Here is a 21,364-nt window from a genome sequence, read left to right on the forward strand (position 1 = left end):
ACTGGCACACAACCCAGTTTAAAGAGGTTAAAGCATTCTGAAACGCTTCTACTCTTGTAAATGTTTACCACAGTAAATCTGCACAGTAATGTTATTTTTCTAATGCTTCTATGGTTATGCAGTGTACTATGAATTTACCAGTCTGTCATTTTTTAATATGCTGATCCATACCTCTCTGGGCTTCACAATCCTTACCTACACTTAACCATAGCTCTCTTGGCTTTGCAATGCGTGTCTTTGCGTTACCATGCTTTTACTATGCTTAATTGCACTTTGCTCTCATTTTAATTAATGTGGTAAACTTTTAGAAGGGTGTACTCTGTAGACCCAGAGTTTTAGATTTATAAAACATATGCTTCATATTCGTTTAGTGTTATCGTGTGATCTTTTTAAAATGGAAATGTATCTTTTGTAAAATTAAAAAAAATGAATGGATAATGAAACAATACCAGCAAATAATAAGCGAAAAAAATTAAAAGAAAAACAGAAAAAAGGGGGGTGTCATTTAAAATGGGTTTATTAATTATTTCCAGATGACCATACCTGTGATATATTTATTTATTTACTTATATACAGTCAGAAGGCAGGCCACATTAGGTAGCACAAGGGACACTTTTTTCTCTGTGTTTATTTTATTTTTTAATAAACAAGAATATCATTCCTGCACAAAAAAATGTACAACCAAAAAAATTATAATAAACCAAAATTTTTCTTGATCGCGTTCATACCCAGCATAAATTAAAACAATCATACAAGCTAAATACATTGCTTCTTTTCTGTTGCATCCTTCAATAAATATCTCGCCTGTGCTTTGCAAGGCGTCCTCTATACAGTAGCATTGCACACAAAACAGGAGTTGCGGTTACTGGACACACAAACTGAAGTAGAGAAAGATATAAAAAAAGATGAATATAAAAAAAACAGGAACAGAAAGAAACACAAAAGGCAGTGGGAAGAGCTGAAACAGTGCAATAATGAATACATGAACTGGTGCCATTATTAGCTGTGAAAAAACAAATGAGGAGTTCCAAGGAGAAACCCTAGTATTGCAATGAAGAGCTAAGAGCAGCCAGCATTGCAGGACCCGAAACAGCGCTGTGCCACTCAGGCTGGAACCCGTATTCTCAATGGGTTTACTCCAGTCTTTAGGACCCGAAACAGCGCTGTGCCACTCAGGCTGGAACCCGTATTCTCAATGGGTTTACTCCAGTCTTTAGGACCCGAAACAGCGCTGTGCCACTCAGGCTGGAACCCGTATTCTCAATGGGTTTACTCCAGTCTTTAGGACCCGAAACAGCGCTGTGCCACTCAGGCTGGAACCCGTATTCTCAAAGGGTTTACTCCAGTCTTTAGGACCCGAAACAGCGCTGTGCCACTCAGGCTGGAACCCGTATTCTCAATGGGTTTACTCCAGTCTTTAGGACCCGAAACAGCGCTGTGCCACTCAGGCTGGAACCCGTATTCTCAAAGGGTTTACTCCAGTCTTTAGGACCCGAAACAGCGCTGTGCCACTCAGGCTGGAACCCGTATTCTCAATGGGTTTACTCCAGTCTTTAGGACCCGAAACAGCGCTGTGCCACTCAGGCTGGAACCCGTATTCTCAATGGGTTTACTCCAGTCTTTAGGACCCGAAACAGCGCTGTGCCACTCAGGCTGGAACCCGTATTCTCAATGGGTTTACTCCAGTCTTTAGGACCCGAAACAGCGCTGTGCCACTCAGGCTGGAACCCGTATTCTCAAAGGGTTTACTCCAGTCTTTAACTCCTATTTCTATTTTTGAATACACCTTTTCATTTTACAAAACTGCGATATATTTCAAGTCCTCTTGCAGTGCTCAGCGTGTTTTGTTTTTCATTTTGTACATTAACATGATTTTTTTTCTCCTTTAAAAAAATTGGAGTTAATTCAAGAATGGAGTATAGTATTTTACTAACTGTTTTATCTTTATCTTTCAACATAGTGTCATGTAGCGTATCCTGGTGCATTGTAACTGAATGGGGAATGTGAAAATCAATATAAAACTTATAAAAGATAACTAATACTAAATCATTGATGGTTTAAACATGCAACCTATAACCTAGGTTTACAGCCTTAGATGCCTCACAAGGGGACATGCTCTTAGGGATGGAAATAACTCATATTGCATAGCTGTTTCACCCATTCCAGGTTTTAATATGTGCTTGATTAGCCCCGGTGCATAGGTAACAAGCTCAGGTGTGTCGTAAGCTCCTAGTAAAACCATGAATGGATCTAACTGCTGTGCAATGGGAGTCTTATTTCCATCAATGAAGTTTCTTTTTTCACAATGACAACTCTCTTTGCTGCAGAATCGGACGGTCCACCGTGTGCTAACAAGCAGTCTGAAAAACGAATCCCAAAAATACAGACCTTTGCTGAATTCTGAGTGACGGTTTGCATGAATTATATGCTTGTGTAGCGTTTAACACGTCAGTTGAATACAGGATTGTGCACTGACAGGAGCACAGAGTAAAGTTTAGATACACACTAAGGGATTATGTAATAGTAGGTAGAATGTTCATGAAGTCAGATTGTTCCAAGGTAAGGAAAGTTAAGGGCCAGTGAAAGGGGAACTGAAGTTTGATGGTAAACTGGTCTGGTCCTCCTAGCTGATGCAGTGTTTTTAGATTTGCTTTGGATCTGGGTTACTGTTTCCATCGTCCCATCTTGGGGATTTTTAAAACTCATTCTCTCCACGTACAACACGCTGCCTGCAGTGTATACAAGATGTACATCACAAAGAAATACAACTTCAAAAAGGGTTGCTTTTTTCTTACATGCGCTGCACCAGAGTGTTGCAGGGAGGACGGATTCATCGTTACACTCTGGTGTCCCAGCTGTTCCTAGAGTGACGACGGTAGAGGCTGCGGGGTGTTTAAACCTCAGTGTTTTTAATTGCAGAAGAACGTTTTGGCCAGCGCTGCCTTCAGTGTATTTCTTATGAGTTTTAAAGTGGAGGGCTGAAACAGAAAGCAATACACAGAGTGAATCTAAAAGAAGAAAAACACATTAGGTTTGGGTCTGTAAGGGTTACAAATATCTTAGTTTTAGTTTTAAACTATGAGCGCCATTGTACAAAACAGTAAAAAGAGTTTTCCGGTATCTACATCCTTCAAGAAGCTATACAGCAGACAATGCAGAAAAGACAATGGGGTGGAAATGGGTTTACTCCTCTGCTTCTCTCCAGCTCCCCCTCCCTTCCCAAGAAGACGCTCGCTCAGAACACACTTTACAACTTCATTTCCATTTCATACAAACAACTGCAAAGAAAATCATAAACATGAAATCATTTCAGAAATATACAGATATTCTGTGATTCGTTTTCTTAGCGATGATTTCCATCATTGAGAGATATATATTCTTTTCCATTTGACTGTAATACTTTTTTCTTATTATTATTACTATTATTCCAGGAGATCAGGTGAGAGAAGAACAACTCATCAACCAAAAAAAAACAAAAAACACAAGAATTGGAAGAATCAAAAAAGTCCTCCTGATTGGAAACACATGAATATATATATGTGTATAACACAATCTGTTTCCGTTTGCTTTTTTTCCCCATAAATAGGTCCAACAGTATAAAAATATTCTGACCACTGCCTTACAGTTCACAATTATAAAGAACAGCCAACAGCTGACTGCCTTTGCAGATTCACTCAGGAGCCTGGCCACACAAAGCTCATGCTTTACCAGAGCCGTTCACCCACAGGCCTGAGACTCCATGCCCTCGCAATGACTAGGATTGCCTTCCCTCGTCTCCTTTCTGCTAACACAGACGTCCCACCGACAAGTCATTGAAAAAACAGCAACGCAACACAAACTCCCCAGTGTCTTTTAAGACTGTACAATACATTCAATAAAGGTCACACATATATATATATGAAAACGCTAGGACCTTGGAAAATAATAAAAAAAAACCATTATGTAGCGTCCTCCACCACAGAGAGATGAATGAACCAAGATCAGAGCTCAGGGTGTGAGGGTATAGAGAGAACATCATTCATTAGTATTTTACAGATCACTTCTTTCATTTGCAAACTTCAAGGCAGTATATGAAAGCAGGTAACAGCAATGGTTCTGGGTACCAGTAGAGCATCAGTACTGGCTCTGAGAGCCCCTACAGCATGCTGCCGCCTATGTTGGGGGGTCTTTGAGGGTCAGGAACCCCCGCTCACATTAGACAGACAGCAGGCTCCTTCAGGTCCTGGGGTCCAACCACTAGCAGTGACGACTCTTCCATTCTGATTCTTCTGTGAGTGGACCAGTCAACTCCCAGACACTGACCTCCACACTCTCCATTACCTTCAGCCACATTGTATTCCCAGGCAGTGCGTTGAGGGGACAGTCTGCTTCTGCCTCCGTCATATGAAAACTAGCCCTGGCTGGCTGGCTGGCTGGCTTACTAGAATGATATTCTGTATGCGGGTAAACAGGACGTTTTCTACGACCTTCGTTCCCAATCACATGTGGGCTCCATCCATAAAGGATTTAAGGATCTCCGCAAAATCTAAATGGCAGGTACCAGAGAAACCTGCTAGTTCAGCATTCAGTGTTTTGGGGGAAGACGCCTATAATAATAATAATAATAATGATAATGATAATAATAATAATAATAATAATGCGTTAGTCACACATTCACGCAGAATCTGGTATGAACTTTTACTCCACTATCTTCCAACAGCAGTTTCTTGCAGTATCTGATTTCCATGATGCTTCAGTCACAGCGTTCGCGTTCAGTGTGAGTTTAACATTGGACAAGCCAGACACCAAGAGAAACAGCCAGAGCATATCTAAAGCTAGTTTTGACAGAGTATCCCGATCAAAGAGTGTTGATCATTTTTATTATTACCATCATCTCATCATTATCTTTATCTTCGCTCTTGGTCTCGTTCTGGGTGCTGTTCTTATTTGGGGGTGCCTGGTTTCTTGGGGGTCCCGGGGCGCTTGCTCTGCCAGAGGTGCCCCTGTATAGTGACAGCGTCGACACTCATGGACATGGTTTTGGAGGGGATGGGGGTGAACTGCTTGCGGTCTGAGCTGTACTTGAAGATGCCCTCCACCATGCCCAGGCTGATGACCCGCGGCCCAATGCCCGCTACCCGCTGCATTTCCTCCGTCTCGGGGTTCATGGAGTAGACGGCGCGGAACTGGCAGCTTGCGTCGCGGAACAGGATCAGGAAGTGGTTCGCCTTGCTCTTCTCCATCTCCTGAGACAACAACAACAACAGAGAGTGAGAGATGAACGGGCAGCGCCGCATTACACAACGCAAAGCAGCTGCCGCATTACACAACGCAAAACAGCTGCCGTATTACACAACGCAAAGCAGCTGTCCTGAGAGGCGGGCATCTATCTGTAATGCTGCGGCTGGTTGTTTGTTGGACATCCTCACATTTCTGTGACTGGGCAAAAACCCTTCTAGGTGATACTGAAAAGCAATAGCAATGCCTACAGAAACACACTGTGCCCGTGCCCCCTCACCTCCAGGATCTTGTTTTTCTGGGCCTCGTTCACCCTGCCTGCCAGGCAGCAGCGAGACAGGGCGTTGTGGATGATGAACTTGTTGGACTTCAAGCTCGGCTCCTTGTACAGCTTGGGACCTGAGAACCAAAAAGGACACAGAGCCTTTACACACTGACAGACAAAAATAACCTAGAACCTTGAAACAAACACTCAAGAGTGGCAGGACCTTTTTAAGTTTTCTACAGTAAAAACATTGCAAAGAGTAATAAAGACTAGGTGAGGTCTCTTTCTCTCTCCCTCTCGCTCTGTCTTTCTCCCTCTCTCTCTCTCTCTCTCTCTCTCTCTCTCTCTCTCTCTCTCTCTGTGTGTCTGTACCAGTGTATTCTGGGATGGAGGCTGGTGATGATGCGGTCGAGGTGTTCTCCCAGTCCTCTCCGTTCTGATTGGACAGCAGGCGGCTCGGCGACTTCAGCCCAGAGGGGGACTGCGCCCTGTGCGACAGACAGCAAGCAAGAGAAAGAGAAACAGATCAGAAGAGTCTCTTTACAGTAACCCAGCCGTAAAACAACAGTTTATCACCACTAATAATAATAATAATAATAATAATAATAATAATAATAATAATAATAATAATAAAAAATAAAACTAATAAATAATAATCCTCATCATCACAATGCAAATAACTAACAATAACAATAACAATAGCAATGCTATAGCGCAGTGCCTTACCTGGGTGACTTCTTGCCTGTGTCACTGGCCATAGTGGAGAGCGAAAGGGTGGAGTGGGAGTAGACTTTACTCAGCCTGGAGCCTGTGTACACAACAGAGACACAACAACACAGGTCAGTCCAGGGCAGTCCCTTACAGAAACTCAAGGGGACACAGGGCAAACCCTTACAGAAACTCAAGGGGACACAGGTCAGTCCAGGGCAGTCCCCCATCCCAATTCCTGTTTTGTTTCCTGAGTTATAAAATCAGAATTTGTAAATAAGAAGGTAAGAACATGAGAACATTTACGAGCGAGAGGAGAACGGGAGGGAGGTGGCCGTTCAGACCGTCAGCGCTCATCCGATGATGTTTTTTAAACTGTAAAAAATATAAACCTACTACAAAACATCACTGATATGGAGTCACTTTAAGAACTGACTCGACAACATTCTGCTCTGAAGCAGCTACTAGGAACCGGAGGAGCACCGACAGAGTCGAACAGCCTCCTCTCGTTCATATCGTTCTTACGCTCTTAGCTTGAATAAACCCACTCAGAGCTAATGCTGCTAATACCAACAGGAGGCACAACTGCATATTACAGTCTTAGTTAGAGCTCCTTTAAAAGGGGGGGCAGTGATAACAAGAGATAAGAAATGGGGCTTTAAAGCCTTGGTTAGCAGTCATGTGAGACTCAGAGAGATGGCTTAGTGACAGTGACAGTGCAACCCTTATACAGGTTTCCCACGGTATTTTCTGCATGGTAGTTTTGTACTGTTACCATGCTTTTCCCATGGTAATAACATGTGTACACCACAGTTTACCTTGGTTTGCCATGTTTATAAACCCCTTCAAGTCCACAAGGAACTGAGCGCTTGTTCAAACGGTTTCTTCTTAAATTACATTTGAGAGTGACTCGAGTATCACAAGGCGGAAACTGACCATTTGGATGACCAGATTCAACCTGTCATTAAATTTGAAACCCTCTTTCGTGCACCTCATTGCAAAAATACATTTTGTGGGACACAAGTCCCTTGTACCTTAAAGGGTTCATTTGCTTTACCACACCTCGCTATTCTTTACAATGCTTGCCTATGCTTCACCATGCTTTCACTGTGCTTTATTGCACTTTGCTGTGCTTGGACTGTAGAAAGTTGTATACGGGGTAATTGGAGCCACAGAGCTGGCATGCATGAAGAGCGTTACCCAGGTATCCCTTGACGGGGCTTCGCGAGAGCACAGAATCGTCCCTGAACACGGTCTTGGGCCGTTGCTTCTTGACCCCGCGCACGGTGGTGGGTTTCTGCCTCAGAACCTTGTCCAGGTCCTCCATGATCTTCAGCTGGTGCCTGCGCTCGTACTCCTGCCGGGTGAAGTCTCCCCTGCGCGCCCCCTTCTCCACGGGACGAGATGGCTGCTCTGGCTTCTCCTCCTTCACCTCCCCCACCTCTCCTGCCGGCCTGGGAAGCAGAGGGGAGAGGCGGGCAGGGGTTACACACACAAGGTTCCTAACACTAGCATCTATTTTGTTTCTATAACAGAGCATGGATAGTATATTCAATTTCCACAATGCATTAAGAAATGGCATTTGAAAGCCTTGAAGTCCTGGGTTTCAGGAACTCCCCTAGGGCAGGCGTACTGTTGAAGTGAGCAGGTGAGGTGAATGTGTTCTGAGCTTGCTCCGCACACTCACTTGGAGTCCAGCTCCTGCCACTGCTTGCGTCTCTTGACCTCCTCCGCTCTCTTCTGCTGTTTCTCCAGCAGAGCCGCTCTCCTCTGCGCCATCTCATCCTCCGGTCGAGCCTCGTCCTGCGCAAACACACACAAAAACAGTTTGCAGTTACACTCCTCCCTAAACAAACACACAACAGGATCCAAAGAGCATTCAACCAACGGCTAGCACTGTGCCATTCAATCACATGGGAAAACATAAATCATTTCACTGCTTTATAAAGGGCTACATTCTATCATTTTACTCCAAGTTAGTCGGTCTTCAGAGGAAGAAGAGAAGACTGCTACACTCTGTAGCTCTGGAATGAGGAAGCTAAACCAATTCTGTACTGTGCTAGCTGTTATTTGAAGTTTAATAAGCATGTCACTGAACTTAACCTTTGTTGTATTTGAGCAAATACCTGCAGTTAACAGTATTTGTTTTTAGTAGTTCCTGTTTTTTACATTGAGACAACATGATTAAGCTGCTTGAGCTGCTGGTTTCTGAAAAGCACGATTTTAATTTAGGTGCTCCTGGTTAAAAGTTGTTTCCGATTTGTTTTAGAATTTTCATTGGTGCTAATGATGAACTGGAATAAATAGCTGTGAGAATCTAGTCCAAAGTGCCGTTAGCACCGTTTCAAACTGTTCTGCAAGCAAGTCAGAACATGAACCCCGCACTGCACATCCTGCACAGGTTGAAATACAGGACTGGCCCTACTGGGGACTGAGCTGAAAACAACCCACAGACATGATCTTGCTGGTCCACAAACCACAGAATCAAACTGTTAGAAATTTAGCATGCAGTAATCACCATTTAAACATGTTAAATCCATCACTGAAATACATGAAGTTGAACTCCTTGATAATTGTAACATCCGATTTCCAAAAGGGTTCTTGATAATAATCACATTATTCATGAGCTGTGACAGTTCTCCTCTTAAGCAATACTGGTTTGAAGTTTAATCTTTTCACAGCTGCTGCAGGTTGCTGTGAAGCCTATATATTTCATGCCGGTGAATAAATATAAAATATTTGACAAATGTGACATCTATAAAATATACAGACATGCAGCCCAGGACAGCCCTAATTTCATACCCCCAGGCTGGGAAAACAAAAATTGTTATCAATCTAAAAACTAAACTAGGGCAAGAAATAAATAATTGACGGATGGATAATAATAAATAATTAATAAACAAGTGTATGGTTCTATATGATCTCGTGTGCACAGCCCTCTCTGCTCTCTCCCTCTCCCTCTCCCTCTCCCTCTGCCCTCTCTCTCCCTCTGCCCTCTCTCTCCCTCTGCCCTCTCTCTCTCTCTGCCCTCCCCCTCCCTCTCCCTCTCCCTCTCCCTCTCCCTCTCTCTGAAAGCAGTCTGTGTGGTTAACAGAATCGAGTTTCTTTTGCCTTTTGCATCAGGCTGCTCATTGAAAACAAATACCAGCTTTATCAGTCACTGTTAAAACATTATTATGGTTGTTTTAGAAATATTTTATCAGCTAGGATGTTGGAAGCACCTGGTACGTTTTATATGCTGTGGAAGCGCAAAAAAATGAAACTCACTTAACCAGTATTTTAGATTTCAGTCCTACTACATCTCCCATATTGACATTACTGGGAGTGAATACAGGTTGCAGCAGTCCTCAGAAGAAACTATTATTAACTGCTCTGTTGATTGTGGGTATATGTTTATGCCTTGGACTCTGAAGAGCAGAGCACTAGACCAAGCACAAGCAGCAAATGTGAAATTCAATTCAAATAAAAATGCTGGGACTGACCTTGAAGAAGAAGCCCACCCCTCCTCTCTGTTCGTTGGTGGAGTCGCAGCCGTTCTCCTCCCCCTCCTCCTCTTCCTCGGGGGCTCTCAGAGAGGACAGCGCAATCTCGATCAGGCTCGACCGCTTCCCGTTGAGCGTGGGGGCCGGGGGCTGGGGGTCGCTCTCGAAGGAGCACTCTGAGGGGGCCCCTGAGCTGCTGCCCCCATCCTGCTCCTTCCTGCCCCAGGGTCTCGCATTGCCCTCCATCTCCAGGCTGAAGAGCTGGTCTTCACTGGAGCCGGTCTCGGAGGAGTCATCCTCCACCACGGGGGCTCTGCTGGCTCTCTCCCCTCCTATGTTGAAGGAGGAGGAGGTCTGAACTGTGCACTGGCTGGAGGAGAACTTGCGAAGGTGCGGGAGGGTGTCCACGTTATTGGGAGGGGTCATCACTCGTGTCAGAGGGGGGAACTTCAAATCCAGCGGTCGGGAGTGCTTGGGGCTCTTGGGAGGGGCGGACTGGGGTCTCTTGTAGGCTGGCTGGGGGGATTTGGGGGTCAAGGGGGTGGAGGAGGAGGAGGGGGGTTTCCTGGAAGGTGAGGGGGAAGGGGAGGAGGAAGACAGGTCCGTGGAGCGCTTCAGCTGGAAGTCGCGGGACAGCCTCTGGGAGGAGGACGGCAGGGGAGGGGTGGCGGCGGTGGGCTTGGGGCTGGCTGGGATGACCCAAGCCTTGGTGGCGGGCTTCTTGTGCATCAGCTGCTTCTGCTGATCGGAGAGCCGCTGCATGTCGCTCTGCAGGGAGCTCAGGGCTGCGTTCAGCTTGCTCACTGCCTTGTTGTACTCCCCCAGGTGGGCTTCGTCCTCCAGCTTCTCCTTCCCAATCTCCGGGGAGAAGGTGACTTGCTTTTCCGGGTGGGATTTGGGCTCCCAGGGTTTGGAGTCTGGGGTCTCCACGGTCCCCAGAGGGCTGGGGGTGTCCAGCTCTTCCTCGTCCTCGATCCGGGACAGCCTCTCCTCCAGGGACAGCTTGGGCGTCTCTTCCTCTCCCTCCAGGTCGCTGCCTCCCCCACCTCCCTCCCTCTTCAGCTGCAGAAAGGCGCTCTTGCCCAGCCTCTGCCTGTGCTTGGCGAAGATGGCCTCAATCCTCTTCTTCTGCGCCTCGATGGCCCTCCTCTTCTCCTCCAGCCTGGCCCCTAGCTGGGACATCTCTGTGTTCAGGGCGGGGCTCTTCCCCGGGCTCTCCTCACACTTCTGGGCACTGGTGACCATCTGCGGCTCTGCTGGGTCTTTAGGGGTCTCGCTGGTGGACAGCTTCTTCTTGCGCTCAGCGAAGCTGGTCATCCTGACCCCTGTGCTGGTGCTGGAATCCTGGTTGCTGTTGCTGCTGTCCGGCTGGGAGCTGAGGCCAGAGGGGCAGTCGTCCTTCCCATCTCTCACGTCCTGCTTCGGCTGCTGCTGCTGCTTGGGAAACTCCTCGTCCGAATCCAAACTATTGTCCCTCAGGACGGAATCGTCGTCCCGGGAGATCCTTGATCCCTCGGAGGTCCTCCGCTGGCGCCAGCCCCGCTCTGAGGGAAACCCTAACCCAGCCGCCGCCACCTCCCCAGGAACTCGATGCATCATCCCCGAGCGGGAGGGAGCGGAGCAGCTCATCCTGGACGGGCTCCCGTCAAGCCGGCCCCTCGAATCCTCCAGGATGTAGGGGGAATGCAGGTAGAACTCGTCCGGTGCACCTTCCGGGTGCAGCCTGGGCTCCAGTGTTCCTTCGTTGTGGATGATCTGCATGGCCTCCTCAATGGTAGGCAGGTCATCCGGCAGCCCATTCTCCAGCCCTTCCCGCTCCGCCTTCATTTTGCCCAAGGTCGCGGGCGTCTGGGTGCTCCAGGTTGCCCTCTGAGGCCCCAGGGGTCCGTTCTTGCCGGCTGGGTGCTTCCTAAGGAAGCCGTCCACATCATCGGGAGGGGTGTAGGTGGCGTGGGTGACGGTCTGGGGCGCTTGGAAGACACTGGGGTTCAGGCTGTCAGAGCTGACCGAGCGGACCAGGCTGCTGCTGCTCAGGACAGGGTTCCCCATCACGACCTCCACGTCGCTGTCCAGACCGAACGGGATGCTGAAGGACACCTCCTGGGACAAAGGTCTGTGGGGAGGAGGGGGTGGGGGAAGAGAAGGGAGGGGTAGTGGGCTACCATCAGCTTGGTCTGTACTGGATATTGTAACGGGTTGGCATAAAACACCTTCAATACTAAATTTAAGTAAATGGCGTCTAAGGCAAAACTGTTCTGGACTGGGCTGCTGGTAAAAACGGCACGAAATCTTCAGTCTCACCTTCGCTGCTTCTTGGTCCAGGTTCTCCCTATGCCTTCCACGTGCGGCATTGAGGTAGACTGATTCAGAGAGCCTGCAAAACATTAAGATGGGCTTGTGTGAAGTCTTGGAAAAATCAACGAACAACAACAGACAGTTGAATCAGCCACTCTGAAAACGCTTCTGTCCTCACCTGGGCTGGAGCGGCTGGGGGACTGAGGGGAGGCGAGCGTCAGGAACGGCTGCCTGAAGATGAAGGCAGGAGAGCCGCTGGAACAGAGAAGGAGCACAGCCGGGATTATCATCTTCACAACCCTTCACAGCAAATCTGCACGTTTTTTTATCCATGCTTTGTACTATTTCTCATGCTTTTTCAATGGTTATACTATGCATTTACCAGGGTTTACCACAGTTTGACTTGTTTATTAATATGCTTTACTATCCAATGGATGGGTAAACCATTCAGAATGATACCACTGTGTTGCTAAGCAGATGCAGAGCTTGATTCAAGGGAAGCAGGGCACCTGTTTAATTTAGACTGAAACTGAATTTCTTTTCCATACGTTTTACTTGTTATATAAACAGAATACTCCATGAATGTTCATGGAATGCTGTGGTTATTTCATGCTATAATACAAAACCTGAAGCATTATCACAGCACAAACTGTGAAAACCAATCCTGATATTACGCACTGTAATTTACACTGATATTACGCACTGCTGCTGTGTAAAACAACGTGATGTTCACAACGCTGTAATTCCATCTCGTTTTCTTGCTTTTATGTCTCCATCAGATCCCCTTGACGAGTCTACAGCGTTATAGCACACAGCCTGTGGTCTGCTAATAAGATGAAGGTTTGAACTATACCTGTTGCTGTTTCCACTGGTCGGGCTAGTGCACTCGTTCATCCCCGACACATCTGCAAGAACAAGAGACAATAGCGGGATTCAGAACGGACAGCACACTCCCTTATGCAGGTTTACTATATTAAAAGCACAGCAAAGTATAATATAGCATTGTAAAAGCATAAGCAAGTATTGTAAAGCCCAAAGAGGTATGGTAAAGTATATGAAAAACCATGCTATAGTAAACGCATAGCATAACCAAGGGAAAAGCATGTGGAGAAAAGTGAAAAATTACTATGGTAAACACCAGGGCTGACGTCAATATTTCATGTACAGTTTGTGTGTGGTTTAATGATCTTTTAACAGAGTGCAATAGTAAGAGTTGAGGGGTGAGAATGAGGGGATCCCCATTACCTTCCAAGTCCAGAGGCTCTTTCGGATTAACGAATTCAGGCTTCCGGATTTCAAACCACCAGAACAACTCCGCCATGAACGTCATGATGTTCACCTGCAGAGGACAGAAGGAGGAGTCAGACTGGATTAAAAGAGTCTCAGAAACCCTGCAGAGGACAGAAATCAGACTGGATTAAAAGAGTCTCAGACCCCTTGCAGAGGACAGAAATCAGACTGGATTAAAAGAGTCTCAGAACCCCTGCAGAGGACAGAAATCAGACTGGATTAAAGAGTCTCAGAACCCCTGCAGAGGACAGAAATCAGACTGGATTAAAAGAGTCTCAGAAACCCTGCAGAGGACAGAAATCAGACTGGATTAAAAGAGTCTCAGAAACCCTGCAGAGGACAGAAATCAGACTGGATTAAAAGAGTCTCAGAACCCTTGCAGAGGACAGAAATCAGACTGGATTAAAAGAGTCTCAGAACCCCTGCAGAGGACAGAAATCAGACTGGATTAAAGAGAGTCTCAGAACCCCTCAGAGGACAGAAAGAGTCGTCAGACTGGATTAAAGAGTCTCAGAACTCCTGCAGTGTTTACAGGAGACCCCTTGCTTTACCTTTGCTGTATCCTATGTTGTCCATATCGCAGCTTTATAACTTTTTTAACATAATAACCCATATATATATATATATATATATATATATATATATATATATATATATATATATATATATATAAATATATATATATATATATATATATATATATATATATATATATATATATATTCACACATCACTCCTCACAAGGTGAATAATTTCTGAACTTTTACTAGAAAGAGAATTTCTCTTACACACATTGCAGTGTATCTAGACCATGCTCCGTCCTGCAACGATACTCCACTCATTTCAATCTCCAGCATTGTTTCAGAGGGGGATACAGACCCTTCCAAAAACTAGAACCACAATCTAGCTCTCCAGTATCTCACACTCTCCCTCCCCCTTTTACATTAGCAATGCCCCTTACCTTGAGCACTGGTGGAGTGTAGAGCAGGTCCTCCAGCGCTAGGGGGCAGCAGCTCCCGAGGCACTCCTGACAGAACTCCTGTATCAGCTGCAGATTGTAGAGGCTGTCGGCCACAGACATCGTCTCCTTCAGGCAGACATCTTTCAAGGAGAAGACAGGAAGGGGGAAAAACATTAGGAGATTACAGAATTGTGCAGCCTCTTAAGAACTGCCCACACCAGTTTTAAAGAGATGTCTAGGATCAATGCAAGTTTAAAGAACTGTGTAAAGATAAAGGAAGGATTTCATGCAAGCATTGCAGTTCAGTTCTTACAAGGAACGCGTGAAACCCATCCTTGCATAGTCCTGGCTTTAAATTTGCAATCATTCTATTGTTTGTCTTGCTTGAATCGAGCAGAATCCTTGTGTTTTTTTACTGGTAAGTGTGGAAACTAGGAGAGAAGTCATTATACCCAGTGCTGCAGCAGAAACAAAGGCAAAGAGTGGACAAATCTGGCATGATTTGTAGAGTTTAAAATTGATAAATTTGGATGCTTTGACAACAGTCTTCTGAGCGGATCAAATAAAAAGAGTCAAGGTTTTTTATGCCAGCAAGGGAGACTCGATGCATCCTCTAGTTCTAGCTCTTATAAGTCCTTTGGTTCTTCCCTTGTTTTTAAGTCCTGTCAGTTAACAGACGATTCTGCACAGAGTCTGACTTCAACAGAATCATTCGGGTCTTAAAGGATCCCAGCGATTCAGCATCTACAACACGACTAGGCAGCCCATTCCACACCCTCACCACTCTCTGTGTGAAGAAGAGTCTCCTTCAGCAACATGACTAGGGAACCCATTCCATCCCCTCCCCACTCTCTGTGGTTGAAGAAGAGTCTCCTTCAGCAACATGACTAGGTAACCCATTCCACACCCTCACCACTCTCTGTGTGAAGAAGTGTCTCCTTCAGCAACATGACTAGGAAACCCATTCCATCCCATCCCCACTCTCTGTGTGAAGAGTCTCCTTCAACAACATGACTAGGTAACCCATTCCATCCCCTCACCACTCTCTGTGTGAAGAAGAGTCTCCTTCAGCAACATGACTAGGTAACCCATTCCATCCTCTCACCCCTCTCTGTGTGAAGAAGAGTCTCCTTCAGCAACATGACTAGGTAACCCATTCCATCCCCTCACCACTCTCCGTGTGAAGAAGAGTCTCCTTCAGCAACATGACTAGGTAACCCATTCCATCCCCTCACCACTCTCTTTGTAAAGTGACTCCTTCCCTCTCTTCTAAGTCAACTATCAATTTCCAGCTGTAGCCCTGGCTACTGTACTAGGGTTAACTAGGGTCAATATTTGAAAAGGTTTATTCTTATTTGTTCCTATTTTTTTAGGGGCTAAATCAGTGGCATTTATTAAAGGTGTATGCCTTAGGCAGGTCTTAAAGGGATCATTACTCTACCTTCCAGGTGGAGGATATCAGGGCAGTAGTGGTGGACGGCCGCAGCGATGGCACATCCGTTTGAGAGGTCCTTCACCCCAGTGACTGCTGGGAAGGTGGGCGTCTGCTTGGTCATCATCTTATCCTTCCTGTAGCGGATCTGCCCAACAAGAGAGGGAGCGGGAGGAGAGGTGGAAGAAATCAGCACAGCGTACCATCCCTGAGGAACCCAAATCCAGGGGGTTTGTTTCAACTGGGAATTAATTTAAATCTGCACTGCTTTCAGTGCACATTACACAGCATCCAAGCATAAATAATTGGCACTCCCAGTAATCATGAGGGACCAGTAAGCCTCTTTAAAACAGCCACCCTTTTGTACTGGACATCTGTATTTATCCCTTATATGCAATGGCCATTATTGAACTACACTGCAGGGTTAGAAACTCACACTAGCCCCGCTCACCTGGTCCTGGGTTTTAGAGCTTCCCTTGTTCAGGAATATCCTTGAGATGGACAGGAGTTTGAACAATCAGGCCCCTACTAAATCTGAACTGATCACACTTACCAGAACACGAATAAGTCCCCAGGTTTACTAATAGGAGTTGTTCATGACGTTACAGGGAGTAAACATTTATTTAATAGCAGCCTGATTGCTCAGTTGCTCAAACAAATCCAGGACTGGGTGCAGCAGGGCGAATTTAATCCTAAAAATGAAGGGGATTGCACTGGACTCAAATCTGAAGCATTCTCCAACTAGAAACTGGGACTAGAGCATTCATCTTATCTACAGTGCATGCATTACAGCAGAGGATCCAAACTTCTTGAATGCTCGCTCTCCCCCACCCCACCCTCTTACATTTCACACCCCCTGACCTCCCAGTCTGAAAACCACTGCCCCCCTGAATATCTGATTTGTTTATAATGAGGAGCCCCAGTGCAGGTTCATTTCTATTGTGTATCACAGCAACACTGAAGACACCAGCACACACCACTGAACCACAGTGCTCACAGAACCACAGGCCAGACAGTGCTGTCCACTAACAGCGCTGAAGAGCATTCCAAAATCACAAAGGACAGCCAGCCTGCCTCAGCATGCAACGCCATGGAAGGAAATCATATTTCATGATGTAATGTTAATGCAGCAGGCTTTGCAAGACACCAAACGGCATGGGAGAAATTATTTCAATTTTTTTTTTTTTTATGGAAAAAAGGAAAAAGCAAGATCGATACTGTATTATTCCAAAGAAAAGCTATTACTAGGACTGAATATTGTCATTTCTTTTTTCTTGCTTTGTTGTGTTCAGTGAGATCCCCCCACTTCTGATCACAACGACTGCCATTCACACACAGTGTAGCAGTCACGGGGGGCTGCCCTCCTAACTGATATAGAAACACCACCGCATACACTTCTGATCAGTACACTTTAAAATCACACTTTAAGAGAAGCACCGATTTGATCATTGTGGTGGAGATGAGGGCAAAGGAGAGAAAGATTTGTTTTGTGTTGTTTAATCAACACGCTTTTAAAAAGAGAATCACTCAGACTGGGTATCTGCACAGCCCTTGGTAAATTATCTTTGGTCACTGTGATTCAGGCAGGCCCGGGCACTGGCAGATCTAATCTCCTTGTGCAGGGCTGCCTTGCAGCGTGCTCGCGGGGCACCAGAGCAGCGTGCTCGCGGGGGCACCGAGCAGCGTGCTCGCGGGGCACTGAGTATTTAAGGTAACCGTGTTTACAGCAAGCTTCCCTGGTTCACTGCACCTGTTGTTATTTGCAGAGGAGCCCCATATCAGCCCCCCAGTTGCTTCCAGTGGTTCTAGATTAATACTGACAAGCGACAACTCAATTTGAGTTGCTCAGAGGCTACAGTGCTATAGCTGTCTGCTCCAGATTGATATTTCACACAATACCAGTTAACAGAAAAGAATGCATTGTGAGTTTTCCTGGTTTTTTATTTTTATTTTTTTTAAAAAGGAGACTGTCTGTCAGACTTTCCTCAAACATACATTTATTCAGGCAGTGTTTGTTTTTTGCACACTGTACAATGTAAAAGACATGAGTTTGTAAAAGACATGTTCTGTAGAACTTTGGCAAACCTATACTATGTACTTGGTTGAAAAGGAATAATACAGTATGCATTAGAACCAATAATAATAATAATAATAATAATAATAATAATAATAAATAAAAAATCAGAAATCGGTCTCAGACCCCAAAGAACAAAAAATGAAAAAAAAGGGAAGTACTTCCAAAGAAACGAATTAATTGAGAATACGTTACCACAGGAGGCTTATTTCCAGACTCCTTCAAACAAAAAGCGATGGCATGCTGGATGCAATGGCAAAGAAAGGAGAAGCGGTAAATGCCACGAACGCAGCCTGAGCCACCAGAGAACAGGGGGAGGGGAGGAGGAGGCACGGGGCGTGGGGACAGGGCCGTGGCCCAGTGTCGCACACACACACGCACGCACACACACACACCCCTTTGCTGCTCTCTTAGCTCATTTCATTGGATTACAGCTAAACCAGATCTACTTTAACAGCGGCAGACCTGCCTACCAAAACATTTTGAAGTGATTTCTCGCAAACCTCGTTTCGCAGTACACTCTTAAGGCCAGGGACCAAGGAAATGTGAGCATAACAGTTTAGTCAGTTTACTTGGCTAGTAAACACTGGATTGAAAAGGTTAACCATTCTATCTGTTGTTTATTTAGCTTTGGTCTAAGGAAAATGTCATAACTGATCCAAATCAAGTGGCAAAAAGAGTTCCAGCACGTTGCATCCGAGTTTTCAGAGCTTTCGAAAACAGACGGTGCTTTTCCAGCATGCTGGTCTCACGAGAGAGGTCATTAACACAGGCATGAATACTGAAGCAGGTTTATATTGGTGTCAACAGGAGAAATGCAGGACAGTAAAGAAAGTGGCGTTAACTGTGAGATGATCTTTAAATTGAGGTGGCCTCAGGTTTTACTTTATTTTAATTATATGTAATAATGTTATATTTAGATGCGGAAGGGTTTAGATCACAAAAATGAAAACTATTTAGTTAAGGAGTATGCCTGCTGATATAATTAGTATGAAGAGCCAGGCAGTTCAAAGAGACTTAAAAACATTTAAAAACTAATGTTCTGGTGTGTCGTACAAGTAATTATGCACAAATTAAACGTGACTCACCTTTCAATAAAGCAGAAACCAGCCTACAGCCTCATTTTCACTGTATTTTTAATTATTTTTTTTATTGTATGTGGTAATGTTAATAAGCGGGTCAGTAAATCACAGGCAGCTGGCTTAACAGAGTTTAAGAGCAATGTTATTTAGATGTGTCACTGGTTAGGTCATTACAATAGACCCCACAGACTGTGAAGAGGGGTCTGTGTGTCTGGATATCTGAGAGAGTCAATCTCCATCATCAGTGCTGTTAAAGACTGCCTGAAGGGTTTTACTCTGTACAGCTCTACCTCCGCGGGTGAGCAGCTCTATCTGCACACTCATCGAATCTGTCTGGCCAGTATTGTTGGGAGGCGAGACCTGGTACTGACAGTACAGTTCCTGCGTCAATGTGTTGAGTTAATGTACTGTCAGGAAACCCAATGCAATGGTCTAAGAGACAGGGCACTACTGTGTGTCAGGACTAATGAGCTCTCTTCACTGATGGAAACGTTACTGGACAGAGAAAGAGTCCGATAAAGGAGAGGATGGTGGGATTGCGTGACACTCCAACCGTTTGTTATTCTTTTCAACATTAACATAGTGGGAATGTTAGGCTGTATTAGACTGCAAGGGAAACACTTTGTACACTGACTATGAAAAAAAAAACCACACGCCTCTATGCTGAACACACACACACACACACACACACACACACACACACACACACACACACACAGTTTATATAGTACATAATGATGAAGAAAAATAATTCTTAAAAATAAGGCGCTATTTTAATATTTAGCACCAGCGTTTCGGCTTTCCCCTTCTTCAGATGGCAGAACCATAGAAATAGCTGGGCAAACTGATGATGTAGTTTGAGTTTGAAACTTTCAAAAGTAAACAACAACAACCTGGCTTCACGCTACCTGGCTTCGCTCTACCTGGCTTCGCTCTACCTGGCTCTTTCTACCTGGCTTCGCTCTACCTGGCTTCGCTCTACCTGGCTTCGCTCTACCTGGCTTCACGCTACCTGGCTCTCTCTACCTGGCTTCGCTCTACCTGGCTCTCTCTACCTGGCTTCGCTCTACCTGGCTCGCTCTACCTGGCTTCGCTCTACCTGGCTTCGCTCTACCTGGCTTCGCTCTACCTGGCTTCGTGCTACCTGGCTTCGCTCTACCTGGCTTCGCGCTACCTGGCTCTCTCTACCTGGCTTCGCTCTACCTGGCTCTCTCTACCTGGCTTCGCTCTACCTGGCTTCGCTCTACCTGGCTTCGCGCTACCTGGCTCTCTCTACCTGGCTTCGCTCTACCTGGCTCGCTCTACCTGGCTTCGCTCTACCTGGCTTCGCTCTACCTGGCTTCGCTCTACCTGGCTCTCTCTACCTGGCTTCGCTCTACCTGGCTTCGCTCTACCTGGCTTCGCTCTACCTGGCTTCGCTCTACCTGGCTTCGCTCTACCTGGCTTCACGCTACCTGGCTTCGCTCTACCTGGCTCTCTCTACCTGGCTCTCTCTACCTGGCTTCACGCTACCTGGCTTCGCTCTACCTGGCTTCGCTCTACCTGGCTTCGCTCTACCTGGCTCTCTCTACCTGGCTTCGCTCTACCTGGCTTCGCTCTACCTGGCTCTCTCTACCTGGCTTCGCTCTACCTGGCTTCGCTCTACCTGGCTTCGCTCTACCTGGCTTCGCGCTACCTGGCTTCGCTCTACCTGGCTTCGCTCTACCTGGCTTCGCTCTACCTGGCTTCGCTCTACCTGGCTTCACGCTACCTGGCTTCGCTCTACCTGGCTCTCTCTACCTGGCTCTCTCTACCTGGCTTCACGCTACCTGGCTTCGCTCTACCTGGCTTCGCTCTACCTGGCTTCGCTCTACCTGGCTTCGCTCTACCTGGCTCTCTCTACCTGGCTTCGCTCTACCTGGCTTCGCTCTACCTGGCTCTCTCTACCTGGCTTCGCTCTACCTGGCTTCGCTCTACCTGGCTTCGCTCTACCTGGCTTCGCTCTACCTGGCTCTCTCTACCTGGCTTCGCTCTACCTGGCTTCGCTCTACCTGGCTCTCTCTACCTGGCTTCGCTCTACCTGGCTTCGCTCTACCTGGCTTCGCGCTACCTGGCTTCGCTCTACCTGGCTTCGCTCTACCTGGCTTCGCTCTACCTGGCTTCGCTCTACCTGGCTCTCTCTACCTGGCTTCGCTCTACCTGGCTCTCTCTACCTGGCTTCGCTCTACCTGGCTCTCTCTACCTGGCTTCGCTCTACCTGGCTCGCTCTACCTGGCTTCGCTCTACCTGGCTTCGCTCTACCTGGCTTCGCTCTACCTGGCTTCGCTCTACCTGGCTTCGCTCTACCTGGCTCTCTCTACCTGGCTTCGCTCTACCTGGCTTCGCTCTACCTGGCTTCGCGCTACCTGGCTTCGTGCTACCTGGCTTCGCTCTACCTGGCTTCGCTCTACCTGGCTTCACGCTACCTGGCTTCACGCTACCTGGCTTCGCTCTACCTGGCTTCACGCTACCTGGCTTCGCGCTACCTGGCTTCGTGCTACCTGGCTTCGCTCTACCTGGCTTCGCTCTACCTGGCTTCA

At 46.5% G+C, this 21,364-nt stretch overlaps 1 protein-coding gene across 3 annotated transcripts in view; it reads right to left on the minus strand.

The window, feature by feature from the left end:
- Nucleotides 1–499: 499 nt before the first annotated feature.
- The window catches only part of LOC117401958 (calmodulin-regulated spectrin-associated protein 3), a 73,153-nt gene continuing 52,288 nt past the window's right edge, over nt 500–21,364 (minus strand). For 2 of the 3 annotated variants that reach the window (XM_059007135.1, XM_059007136.1), the window contains 13 exons: nt 15,660–15,798; nt 14,219–14,358; nt 13,213–13,306; nt 12,821–12,872; nt 12,146–12,222; nt 11,974–12,046; nt 9,673–11,785; nt 7,878–7,993; nt 7,391–7,644; nt 6,209–6,290; nt 5,855–5,970; nt 5,498–5,616; nt 500–5,225 (listed from right to left, as the gene is read on the minus strand). In XM_059007135.1, coding sequence (XP_058863118.1) covers nt 4,923–5,225; nt 5,498–5,616; nt 5,855–5,970; nt 6,209–6,290; nt 7,391–7,644; nt 7,878–7,993; nt 9,673–11,785; nt 11,974–12,046; nt 12,146–12,222; nt 12,821–12,872; nt 13,213–13,306; nt 14,219–14,358; nt 15,660–15,798 — 3,678 coding nt within the window. In that variant the 3' untranslated portion in view covers nt 500–4,922. Of the gene's footprint in view, nt 5,226–5,497; nt 5,617–5,854; nt 5,971–6,208; nt 6,291–7,390; nt 7,645–7,877; nt 7,994–9,672; nt 11,786–11,973; nt 12,047–12,145; nt 12,223–12,820; nt 12,873–13,212; nt 13,307–14,218; nt 14,359–15,659; nt 15,799–17,919; nt 17,968–21,364 lie in introns of all 3 variants that reach the window. The other variant, XM_059007134.1, reaches the window with a different exon arrangement.

This window comes from Acipenser ruthenus, chromosome 34, assembly GCF_902713425.1.
Source record: "Acipenser ruthenus chromosome 34, fAciRut3.2 maternal haplotype, whole genome shotgun sequence".
Lineage (NCBI taxonomy): Eukaryota > Metazoa > Chordata > Actinopteri > Acipenseriformes > Acipenseridae > Acipenser > Acipenser ruthenus.